Here is a 13,614-nt window from a genome sequence, read left to right on the forward strand (position 1 = left end):
AAAAAAGGCAGCCTCAGATTCTGGTGTACACGCTTGAGGAGAAGGGAACTGGGAGTCTATACTCATTTCTAACACCCGCAGAAACGCCTGCTACCCAGAGACATAGCCTTTCTGTGGTTAGGGAAGCGTACACTCTAAAACACTGAATCCATCGAGATAGTATTGGAAGAAGAAACTCCTTCTTCAGAATTGAGGGGAGCAGAGGGAGAAGGTAAATGAAGTGGTAAGCCTTCGTCTAGATGAATAGGCAGATTCAGGGGCTTATTGAAACTGTTCCTCTCGGTTTTATTCCTGTGCCACGAGATGGAAGAATAACTCTGTTGCGTGATAGCCTTCTGAACTGCTCAGCTATAAATCATTTGGTAGTGGCAGCCTCAGCTGTGGTTTTTGCCCACAACTTCCTTCCTTTCCTCCATATATCATCTTTCCAGAGATACTAGGAAACTTCAACTATTTTAATTCTAGGAGTCATTCTAATCTCAGGGACCAAGTCAATAATTATAAAAATAAACCATGCCACTTAACAAGAGATCCAGAAAACTTGTGCTCTTAAGCACTTTCAATCATCCATAAGGATGTGCCCCCTCTCATAAGGACACGAGTATAATAATTTCTATGATAGCTATAGTGGCATTATTTTCTAAGGACCAGATCCAATTTCAAATGTGAATCAAAAGTACAAAACTATAAACCTATTTGTTATTTTAGGTCTAAAATTTGGAAATTGGATTAGCTTGAAAAGATTGAGTGACATATGTAATACCTGGTACTCTTCTTACCTTAGTCCTCTTCCAGGGTTTAAAAAAAACACAAGAAGTATTCATTAAGTTTTGGCAGTGGCATTGGTTGAGAAGTGTACAGGCAACAACTGAACAGGGCTTCTCAAAGAGCAGGATGCTTCATAAAAGCAAGAAAAAAAATCCACAATTGCTAAATCTATTATCAGTCTCAGCAAGGACAGGTCTTCCAGTTGGCACTGGTGATTGGTGGGTGAGAGTTAGCCAGGGGAAGTAGGGATTTTTTTTAAAAAAGTGTTAAGACTGAGGGCCAGTGGAATGAATCATATGGAGACTGACAAGACAGTTAAGCTAATCATGAGAGAATTCTGATTATACTAGCTCTTAATGATTTGGGCAGTCCAGAATCTTCTATCACCTGCAAATAAGTCCGACTCTGCATCGGACTTCAGTGGGGGCATTGCTGTCCATGACAAACAGATGCAACTATGACAGTAGGACCCTGAGCTCTCAAACTCAGTGACAGAGAAGGAGGTTTCAAAAGGTAAGAGCCAAACAGGCATCAGAAAGTTTAAATTTCCTTTTTAGGAAATAAGATCTTCTCTAATTACAAAAGCAATGCACGTTGCTTTTACAAAATGAGAAGATAAGGGACACAAGAAAATTAACATACCTGTAAGCTCAGCAGCCAAGCTAACGTTTTGGAGAATAGTCTTTCAGATTGTTTTTCTAACGTGCACGTTATATATCAAATCCTGATGAAGAGTCGGCTCACAAAATACTTCTTATAAATTTTAATTATAATTATGATTAAACTACAAACTGTCTTCAAGGCATTCCAGAGCTGAATGTGGTTCTGATGCAGGCCTGTGTTGGACTTAGTGAAAGTACTAGAGGGTTCTTTTTAGGACAATTCTCACCAGTCAGGTAATGAATCCCATGGTCTAGGCTCAGAAGGATGCAGATTTTTCAGACAAGAGTTTTCACAAAAGGAAGACATAATTTTCTGTCAATCCAGTGGATATATACAAAAACAAGGGAGAAAAGCTGCATGCTCTTTTTGGGGTGTGTTTTTGTTTGTTTCACAGTGAGGATTAACATATTTGGAAGTGTTTAAGCTATCTCCAGAACTCGATCTTCTGAAAGGGCAAGGGATTCCTTCTCATCTGTACTTAAATAAACTTGATTCTGTTTTTAAAGATCCAAAATACCAGCGGATGGGAAGGGACGTGTCTCCTCCACAGCAATAATCTCATTTTGTTCTGAGGACCAAAGAATTCCTTTGAAATGCACATAAAAGCATTGTTCAATCACTATACCAGAGACGACAGCCAAAGCACAGTGACAAAACCAAAACTGTTCTATAAATAGCCTCTCGGTGGCCTTTGGGTGAAAAATGCTAAAGGCTTTCAGGGTGAACAGGTCAATTCACTCATCTGTCTATCAGTGACGTCTGCAGTTCAGTTTCTCTGAGCAGGCTTTTCATAACAAGGTCCTATCCAGAAGCAAACATCCTACAGAGTCATGTTAAAGTAATTACACAGTTGGGAAAGTCTATTGGTACCAATTACTCGAAAAATGTTCCAGATGGAGATCAGTTCTCCACACTGGGTGGCAGAAAATGTGAGCCTTCAAGAAAGGACTGGTTTAAATCCTTAAGGAAAGCCTGGCGGATGGGTAACATGGGCCTACAACCCTTGTTCCCTCCAACTGGCTAACACCAGAGGACTTCTTGGGTATTTGCCAAGTGTCTAAAGTGAGAGATCACCTATCCTGCCACAGAGTAGACATAGCTAGAACTTGCCAGAGACCTCAACCTCAAACTACCTACCGTCCGACTCCTCTCAAAAATCTAAGAACTGGGATGAGGGGAATGAGGAGTTATTGTTTAATGAGTACAGAATTCCAGTTTGAAAAAATTCTGGGGATGGACAGTGGTGACTGCACAACAATGTGAATGTCCTTAATGCCACTGAATTATACACCCAAAAACAGGTAAAATGGCAAATTTTATCTTATGTCTTAAATTTTACTACAAAATATATATAAAAAGCCTAAGAACCCAGCTGGGATTCATGTGAGATTATCTCAGAGACAAGCTGACCATCTGTTTGTCCAGATTCTACAAGTTACATCCCTAACAAGCTACAGACCCACCCAGAGCTCCCCAAGCAATGGGATGACACCTTCGCCCTATATGCTTTATTTTGACTGAGGGTAAACGTAAAACTTGGCCACATGAAGACTAGTGCTACACATCATATACTACTTTTGGCAAAAACAGTTTATTGTGTTGTTCAGTTTGTGTATCATTCAGTCTCTTTAGAAAGAGACATGCCCCTCAAAAAAACAAGTTTTTAATATACGAAAATTTTTTTCTCCTGACAAGTAAAACTTTTTTTTTTAAATAAAGAATTATGAAAACAAGAATCACTATACTTCTCCAGGTTATAGCTTTATTTATAGGATGTTCAGAGCTTAAATTTGAAGTTCAAACCTTCTTATGCCACATGTATTACTATAACTTCCTTTTCTGTCACATGTGGCTCTTATGTTTTCACTCTTATTCAGTACCTTATTTTAAGGGACACCAGTGTCCCTGGAAAGTAAGTGGGTTTGATGATAAGTGGATGAGAGGCTGTTGATAAATTATACACTACAGAGCCACTCACAAAGAAGATGAGTCTTTACGGAGAAAAGGAATGTGATCTGGCTCGGTTTTCATTGCCACATAATGTACTTTGGTCAAAGACTCCAAATACTAACAACCATGTTTAAGTTGAAAACAAAAAATGCTTCTTGCAGCATTAAAAATTAGGGCACCTGATTATACACTAAACAGAAAAACAAACCATAATTGCATCCCTATAATTTTAGAAACTACATGCAGAATCAGCCATCTAATGCTGCCAAGGTGGATATAGTCAAAGGTCAAACTAACCTCCCTGGTTCTTTCTCAAATCAGAATGCACAAATAAACAAAAAGTTCCAGTGCAGAAATTCTGCCATAAATCTCTGCTAGACAATAATGCCTGGGTACCTGTATTCTTCACCTCTCAACAGCTAATATAAATCAAATTTTGTGCAAGACTGTAAACAGTATCTTTATTTAGTAATTAGATATAAAAATGAGAATAAAAGAAAGATGGAGCACAAGTTGCCTGGACCATTGTATGGTCTTAACATTCAAGTTTCTACACCAAAGCTTCTGGTCTTTTCTTACAGTATTATCTATGTTGGACGATAAGAAAAGAATTTAGGAAGTTTATTAAAAGTCTCAAATATCCTTTTATTATAACCTCATAAAAATGCATACTTTAACCAAATTAACAAATGAAATCGTTAGCGATGCCAGGGAAAAGAAAATACAAAGGAGTGTTTCCACCTTTCACAGCCATCTGATAAAACAGCAATAATGGTCCTCCTGGGAGAATTTTATACCTGCTCAGTATTTTGGACAAATACTGTGTTAAATAATGAAAATGTATTACCCTACTTATTCTTAAGTTTATATTAAGTAACCCACAAAATATTTGCCCTAAACAAATTTTACTTTTGTACTTTACTAGTAAGCTTTGAGAAAAAAGAAAAAAAGGAGGAGGGAGGGGGGAGAACCTCTGAACTAGCAGATCAAGCCTTCCTATAGGTTTTGTGCGGTGCCTTCTAAAACTTATTAGTGATTAATGTTAAGTTTGAATAGTCTGATATTTGTTCAGTAACTATTACTCACTAATCTGAACACAGTTGATGTGTGTAATTTTAACTGTCACGGATACCTTTTATTTTCCCCCCCAAATTGACACTTCATATTTTAGTGCAAAAGAGCCGCTTCCAGCTGCCAAAAATGTTTATGTATTCATTACAGATTCGACATAAAAGGAGAACGAAATCTTACATTTGGTGTTAATCCTCATATTTCCAAAATACTACATCCAGCATTTACTCTCATGCTAAGGCCTCAGGCTCACCAGCAATTCTTTGAAATGCTCGGGGTATAAAATGTCTTATCTCACCTAAGCAGATGAGCTACAAACCAGTCTTGAGTATCACACTGCTGCCATCTTTACCTGGCATTTTTTATCTCCAAAGAACTTTAGCTACAACCTCATCAGCAAATGTTTCCAGCAAAGTGCTCTATCAAAGTCGTTTTTTCCTAGAGAGAAAAACACGCAGGGAAGGTGAGAGGACAGAAAAGATCATTTACCTGCATCAACTTTCTGGAGAGCTCATTAGTGAGGAACTCTTCTTCTTTCTCATAGTTTACAGCAAGGGTTTCTTTCTCCTTCTGCAAAGCCTGAATTTTCTTGAATAAGGTGTTACTGATGAATTCTTCTTCCTGCTCAGCCCTGGCTTGCTGTTAAAAAAAAAAAAAATTAAAAAAGAAAAAAAAACACATGTTAAGGAAATTTACTAATTGAAATATAGTTCTTATTTCCAGAGAGGGTGCCCATTTTAATTAGAATTCTTAGAACTTATAATTAGAATTCCAACACAGCCCAAGAAGCGCAAAACAGAGGAACTCAGTAGCCACCATAAAAGTCTGACTATTACTGCAAAGGGCCTCCCTGTACTATATACATGGCCCTTCTTCTTAAAGGGATAGTTCAAAGAAATTAACAAAGACTGTTTCCCAATCCAATGTCAATCACCAGAACACAGAAAACTCCTTCTCCTACGGCAGACGGGTCCAATTCTGGCATATGTGCATCAATTCATGATAACTCTCTGCAGGTCGCTACATCTCAATGGTTTATAGTTAAAATATCTAGGCAACATTTTTTTCTGGAGCAGAGAAGTTCAACTCACTTAAAAGTAAAATTATGTCACCTCTTCAGGATGTTACTGAAAGGCTTTGGCTGGCAATTTAAAAGGCGATACATGGGGCCAGCCCCATGGCCCGGCAGTTAAGTGCACCTGCTCCACTTGGGTGGCACAGGGTTTCGCTTGTATGGATCCTGGGGTGGACACAGCACCGTTCATCGGGCCACGTTGAGGTGGTGTCCCACACGCCACAACTAGAAGGACCCACAACTAAAACATACAACTATGTATTGGGCGGCTTTGGAGAGAAAAAGCAAAAGAAAAAATTAAAAATAAAAAAATAAAAAGCAATACAGATACACATGGATTCATTTACATGTTCATTGAATATTTAGTGGAAGAATACACACCAAACGGCTAAAAAGTAGTTATTACAGAGTAGAGGGAACCCAGGAGGTAAGGGTCAATGAAAGAAGTTTCATTTTTTACTTTATTTCCATACTGGGAAATTTTTGGCGGTGAAGGCAAGGACAGGCATTACTGAATTTTAAAAACAGAAGAAAAGGAGCCCAGGCATAATTCAATGGAGATGAAAATACTCTTCTGTAGATCCCTCCCCCCACCTATGTTTTAACAGAATAAACGGAAAAACCTAACCCTCCTTGAAAGAAATGAATCTTGTCAGAAAGAGGGTAAGTGTTTCGAATGGACTCAACTCTATTCAAAGCAGTTTTTAAACCGCAACATTTTGATGCGTTAATCCCAAGAATGCATTCCTGTTTCATCTGCCAAGTCAGGAGGAGGAAGAGCTGCATCAAGTCCACGCCTTCAGCACCTGTCACTTACAATACTACAAGAGAGCCAGAGGGCAGGAGACAAAGGGCACCAGCACTAAACAATTATCACCTTTTATTGTGAAAGGTCCAACAACCACTCCTGACCGGTTGTTTAGAATTCTGTACATATTCACTAGCGTCCCTGACACCCACACCCTGATAGCCACGGTTTCTACAGAGTCCATCTTCCCTGCTCTCCATCACAGTGGCCCAGAGGAAGTACCAGCCCTGGGAACCCTTTGCCAAGTAATTCTACAAAAGAGAGCCACGTGGAGGACTCAGACAGAAAAACAGAGCTACACAAAAAGTGGAAACTTAGGGAGAAGGTCCAGCACTCAAGTTCTTTAAGACACCATTTGGGATTGGCCAGGAGAGTTGAGCAACAGAGAACAGATCGCTCAGCTAATAAATTTTTATTACCAGCCAAGAGCACCCAGTGAGCAGCGCCAGGTCTCCAGTGGTTTCCTTAAGCACTTCGTCCTTGTTAGCACTTCTCAATGCCTTACTCTTCGCGCTATGGTCAAGGAAAACTGCCGAGGATTGGTACATCCCCTCCATCTTCAAAGCAATCCCCACTCATCTTCAAAACTCACCTACTTCAAGATCTCATACGAGCGCAGTGGGCAGAAATCCAAAGTATTTATTGAAGGCATATTTTACACATATATCCCAAGCCCGCCATCTGTTTAAGCTACCTGTTTTTCTGGTTTTGACTGACAAAGTCCTATATGATTTAAATTCTGATTATTTTAAAAGGTACAGAACAAAAAGGCAGAGAGGAACTACAATGCTTCTGCTGGTTATTCTGCACTCAGGATTCAAAAGGGTGTTGGCCATAAACTAATTTCATCAGCAGGTCAGCCTCAACTTCTCACATGTTATCAGACATTCAATATTTTAGACAACTGGTAAATTTAATCACAAACAGTTAAAGAGGACCAGACTCAGGGGCTCAGCAGACCTCCTCCCCTTTGCACAGGGGCCTAGAAGAGAGACGTTGGAAAAAGAGGCTAGGCCGTAAAAGTTTATTCATGTAGCTTCTGCCCCCATTCCCCTCCCCAACCCCATTCCATCGAACCAGTAAGTTATAGGGACAATAGGCTTCAGTATAATATAAAACAGAATTTTGAGATAGAAAGTAGATTAGTGGTTGCCAGGGGCTGGTGGGGAGGCGGAATGGGGAATGACTGCTAATAAGAACAGGGTTTCTTTTTGGGGTGACGAAAATGTTCTAGAATTAGTGCTAACAGTTTACACAACCACATGAATATACTAAAAACCACTGAACTGTACACTTTTCAAGGCTGAATTTTATAGTATGTGAATTATATCCCAATTAAGAAAAAGAACTCCGATAATTAGCAGGGCCTGTATTTCACAGAGCACCTGGTTTCCTTTGCAATTCTTCCCAGAGAATGTAGCAAAATTTTAAAAGGATGGGGGAGGGAGATGTTGACGTCTCTAGACTTGCTCTAAAAGTGCCTTCCAAATAACCGACATGTCGCGGGTTGAGAGAGGCTGAGGCTTTAGCAAACAAAATTATTTACTATTTTAGAATAGCCATTTATTTCTAGGCAAAGTCCATTAATAGAAAATACCACTCTCAGAATCCCTGCGGAAACATTCTGTGGAAGCTTGTCAGAGCCTATCTGACTTAACAAGGGGCTAACAGGACCCAACACACATTTCATTAAAGGCCTCCTTTAGCTAAGTTTTTGCCACTTCTCAATTCTAACTGGGGGCTGTTATTCTGCCTCCCACAGCACCTGAACACGCAGAGAAAAACCATGCATCTCGGGAGGACAAGACTCCAGGTCCCCAAAATGGAAAACCCTAGGTCACCCTTTTTCTACTTGGTCACAGATCATTTCAGGAATTAAGCCATAAATGAGGAGAAAAGACAAGATGCTGTATCCAATATTGCCTCAGAGAAAATTGTGTAAAAAGATCAGATATAGCAGTACTAACAACCACGAGTAAACTGGATTATCAGACATGAGCCATGCATCACAGAAGAGCAATAAGGATCCATTTTGATTTCTCCCTACAGCCTTCTCCCCATTCTATGTGCATTATCGTCTCAGGCTTAGTCTTAGTCCTGGCTTTTTCTTCCCCTAACTCAAAAACAGGCCTTTTGTTTAAGCTATAAAACAAATTACCTTTGCAATTTTCTCCCCCCAAAGCCAGGAGCCAGGTAGACAGTGGCCTAGGAGCAAAGAAGTAAGCCCCAGGCACCACTTGGAAGGCACTGGGGGCCAGATAGACAAAGATGCACAGAGCAGAGATTAAAGATAAGACAGGGTACCTTATGAAATCTCATCAGTTTTATCAATACATTTCCCTTTTTTATATGAAATGCTTAAAAAATCTCAGCAGAACCTGAACACATTCGAATTCAAAATAAAATTGTATTTCAAAAGCTAAATAAATCAATCAAGGTTTACCTATAACTCCATAAACTCTCAAAAGAAAATGTTAACAGAAAAATTAGAAACTCTTTGAAGGAGGAAACCTTTCCTAGCGTTTTGCATATGTTTGTAGAGTTGAAGATTGGGAAAATCAAAAAAATCTGTGATTCTATTTTCCTCTTCAATATGGTTCTAGTTGCTATGTTTAGAAATAGAATGAGGGGCCCACCTCATGGTTGAGTGGTTAAGTTTGCGCGTTCCACTTTGGCGGCCCAGGGTTTCACCGGTTCAGATCCTGGGCATGGACATGGCACCGCTCATCAGGCCACGCTGAGGGGGGCCCCACATAGCACAACCAAAGGGACCTGCAACTAGAATACACAACTAAGTAGAGGGGTGGGCGTGGCTTTGGGGGAGAAGAAAGAAGAAGGTTTTTTTTTTAAATAATAATAATATAAATCAACAAATAAATAAAATGTCTCACTATTTAAAAAAAAAAAAAGAAACAGAATGAACTTAGTACAACCATATTCTCTTATTCATGTCTGCTATTTTGCCCCTCACCCAGCAGCCATCACTCAATGTCCACTAACGTGAGGACTAGAATATAAAGCCTCTCTCCATCGATTCTTTCCCCATCCTACCAAAGTCCAACAGAATAAAAAGGGAAACAAAAAAGAAATGGGGCGGGGTCAAGGGACAGGAGAAATTTGCCAATTCCTCTGGGAAAAATAAACACCAAAAAAATTCTTAGAAAAAATCCTTTTCTCCTGAGTCACCACATATTTAGGCAACCATACTCTAAGTGAGAGCAATTCTTTGCAGATAAGGAAAACAAGTTCGTTCTGACCCACTGCTATCGTGACCAGGGCACAAATATGAATAGGAGATTCCAATGTGACTGTTTAGTGTTTTTGCTCTTTTAGTGGCATTTCAGAGATCAAGGGACAGTACAGAAAGGAGAGTTCAAAAACTCTCAACAGTAGCACTCACCGCCAACGAGAAAAATCCAAGTGCTAAAACCAAAATCATGTAGGATGCTGCAATTCACCATCTGACAAGCATAAGAAAAAGGACAGTTTTCCAAAGCAAGAAATTCAGGCAATATCTATTGGATAGCAGCTGTAGGTAAAGGATATAATTAAGAGAAACTTCAAGTGACCACCAAGACAACACACTTGCATTTGTTTTAAAAAATTACTTTTTAAGTTGATTGCTGACTTGTTTTAATAACAAAAAATCATAAAACTAAAATACTTTGAAGCTCTAACGCTTAAGAATCCAAGCAGGCTCTATTTATTATTTAAATTATTTAAACTAGGAATCTATTTAAATGTATTATTCTAATTATTTAAATTTATTATTCAGTTGCCTAGTCAATTAAAATTCAGATTTTAATGATCTTAACATCTAAGTTTGAAACAGCATCTGAAACCAAATTGTTATAGCAGGAACCACCCAACACAAAGCCAGGCAAACTGAACAAACCTTGCTCTTTCTCCATTGTCATTTACTAGGTGCACCACCGCACATATCTATTGTTCTGAGGGAGGTTCAGAGTGCAACAGAACTCATGACTGATGGCTGGCACCTCTTATAGGATTAGCTCAAATATCGGTCATAGCAATGGGTTTATCAACACCAACCACTATCCTGCAGTGGTCCTGCACTGTCTAACATTTAAGTGCTAGCAACGCAAGGGTGGGCGTCTGGTGATGCATGCAAGAGCCCAAAGTCCACGCCTTCATTTCTTCTGTTAGAAGAAGTAGGGAGATGATTTCAATTACTTGCCTAAGCATTACAATTCTCTGTTTAGTCTGTGGAAGCACTAAGTTACACTATGCTTCCTCCACATATTGCACACTAGCTTATAGTAAGAGCAATTAATAGTCAATAAATGAAAGCACTTATATTATTTATTCCATTCCAGTATTGCCTGCAAATCACTAAGCACACAGGGATCTGGTCATTATTAGGCTTTGCTACTGTGCTATTCTGCCCCAGATACTATACATAGGTCATTGTTACAGGAATGCAGGGCAAGAGAGAAAACAGCACCAAAGGGTGACTTTCAGGGTAAGAACTTAGAGAATCCTGATGTTAACAAGGATCCTAATAGTGCCTCTCAAACCAGCTTTAGTGGCCCTCACCACCAATCTACAGTAGACCAACACATATTCCTCTGCACATGTCCTATTACCCATGTCCAGAACACAGCTCCACATAAACGCCTCACTACATTCAACACCACCCAAACTGGCCCATACTCAGTTCAAGGAGATGAGTTCACTGGTCCTTTGCTTGGATAAAGAGCAATGAGGAATTGCTAGAGAAGTTGCTAAATGTTTACACTAGATTACGAACTTATCTCCTCGTGGGCCAGTGACAGAGAGAGAACTGGTCCATAGACCAAGCTTTGAGTAGCATGGGTTTTGGGAGAAGTTCTTATACACCATCAGACTCTAGAGACAGACTGCCTAGTTTACAGGTGGCTGTACCCTCCTCCAGCTGTGTGACTCCAGGTGAGCCATGTGCCCTCTCCGGGCCACTGCTTTCTCCTCTGTAGAGTGACAAGAATGGTACCTCCCTCTGGGTTGGTTGTGAAAATAAACTCAAATAATTCACATAAAGAGTTTATCAGAGTACCTTGCATCAGTAAACACTCAAAAGATACTTACAGAAAGGCTTGGGGAGGGAGCATATTCAGGAGGAATATTGAGAAAACAGTCAACACTTCTGGAGTTTCCCTTTTATTTAACTAAAAGGGAAAATGGACAGAATTATGGTGAATCCATAGAAAAAGATATAGTAGGACCATTAAAAAATATATGGTTTGTGGGGCCAGCCTGGTGGTGCAGTGGTTAAGTTCACACATTCCACTTCAACGGCCCGGGGTTCGCCAGTTCGGATCCCAGGTGCAGACATGGCACCACTTGGCATGCCATGCTGTGGTAGGCATCCCACATATAAAGTAGAGGAAGATGAGCTCAGGGCCAGTCTTCCTCAGCAAAAAGAGGAGGATTGGCAGTCGTTAGCTCAGGGCTAACCTTCCTCAAAAAAATAAATCTTGAAAGAAAATATACAGTTTGTATGTACTGCCATGAGAAGATGTCCACCAACAAACGGTTAAGTGAAATACTGAAGTTGAATGTACATATATATAGAAGGTGGAAGGATCCCATGTTGAGCTCCCAAACAAAAACCCATCAAGGACACAAAACCACTCTGAAAGGAGGTTAGCAGAAACAATCTATTTAGGATTCCACACACATGTACTAACTACACCCTACCCTCACGATCCGCAAAGGCTTCAGATACTCAAATTCTCACAAATTATAAAATAATTTTATCTAAAACATTAGAAAGAAATAAAATATGGGAAATGAGTGGCAAGAGACTAACAGATCAGGCAGGTTTAAAAAAGACAACAGAACTTCTTGAAATAAATGTTTAAATTCATCTTGCATTTTGTATTTCAACAGCAAATCTGACACAGCTGAATAGCAAGGTAAAGACTGAAAGAAGACCTAAGAATTAATCCAAAGTGTAGCACCAAGAAACAGTAAGATGGAAAATGTGAAAGATATCAATAGATACAGGAAGGAAAACAAAAAGATTTAACACACATCTAACTAAAGACTAAGAAGGACAGTAAAGAGAATAAGAGGGGGAGAGCGTGTGAGGAGATGATGGCTGAACATATCCAACCTTCATCTCTACAAACATACACAGTCTGAGAATACCCCCGAACTAATGAAAGACATGAGTCTACAGATACAGGAAGTACAAAGAATGGGGGAGGTATGGGGGGAGTGGGGGGACCACGTCTTGATATATTTTAATCAAACTGCACAACATTAAGACAAAATCTTAAAAACATCCTAAAAGAAAAGACAGATGATCCACAAAGAAACAAGCAGACTGACAATCACTCCACAACATCAACAGGGAAAGGAGATGGTAGAATATTCTCAAAATGCTGAGAGAAAACAACAGGCAAACTATACTAAGATATCAGGAAAAACTGTCTTTTGAGAAAGATGTGGGGCCAGCCCAGTGGTGTAGTGGTTAAGTTCGCACGCTTCTCTTCGGTGGCCCAGGGTTCACGGGTTCAGATCCTGGGCAGAGACATACATACTGCTCATCAAGCCATGCTGTGGTGGCATCCCACATACAAAATAGAGGAAGAGTGACAGAGATGTTAGCTCAGCAACAATCTTCCTCACCAAAAAAGAAAAAAAAAAGGAAAGAGGCAAAACCCACATTGTCAGTATAAACCAAAATTGAGAGTGTGTCACCAACAGACCTACAGACTAAGAGAGCTTCTACAGGATGGGCTTATCCCCGAAGATATATCTACAATGCACAAGGAATAGTGAGCAAATAAAATGGTAAAAATGTAGGAAAATCTAACAAAGATAACATCTAATTTGGGAGGTTAGAACTGAAATACTGAATAATAATAGTGTAAGTCAAAGGAAATAATGAGAATTAAAATATTTTAAGGTCCTTATATTGTCTAAAGCAAAGATCTAACATATTACTTTTAAATATGCACGGTAAAATTTCAAGAACTACTAGTAAAAGAACATAAATGGAGAACTTCTAATCCAGTAAAGAAACTTAACTTAAAAAGGTACAAAAAGAAAGAAAAAAGATGACAGAAACAAGAAAAACCTATCAGTAATCACAATAAACACAAGCAGACTAAGCTAGCCAGATTGTGAGATTGAAGGAAAAAAAAGCAACAACTAAAACATATGGATATAAGAGTTGAAAGTAAAAAAAAAACAGATACACCATGCAAACAACTTCACACACTGCAAAAGGGGGTAGTTATATTAATGTAACACATTTTTAGGAAGTTCTAGC

General features: G+C 39.3%; 1 protein-coding gene across 1 annotated transcript in view; it reads right to left on the reverse strand.

The window, feature by feature from the left end:
- CCDC6 (coiled-coil domain containing 6) overlaps nt 1–13,614 on the reverse strand; it is a 108,318-nt gene that overhangs the window by 46,484 nt on the left and 48,220 nt on the right. Inside the window, exon 2 of the mRNA XM_070562541.1 lies at nt 4,942–5,091. Coding sequence (XP_070418642.1) covers nt 4,942–5,091 — 150 coding nt within the window. The remainder of the gene's footprint in view (nt 1–4,941; nt 5,092–13,614) is intronic.

Source organism: Equus przewalskii, chromosome 1 (genome assembly GCF_037783145.1).
Source record: "Equus przewalskii isolate Varuska chromosome 1, EquPr2, whole genome shotgun sequence".
NCBI lineage: Eukaryota > Metazoa > Chordata > Mammalia > Perissodactyla > Equidae > Equus > Equus przewalskii.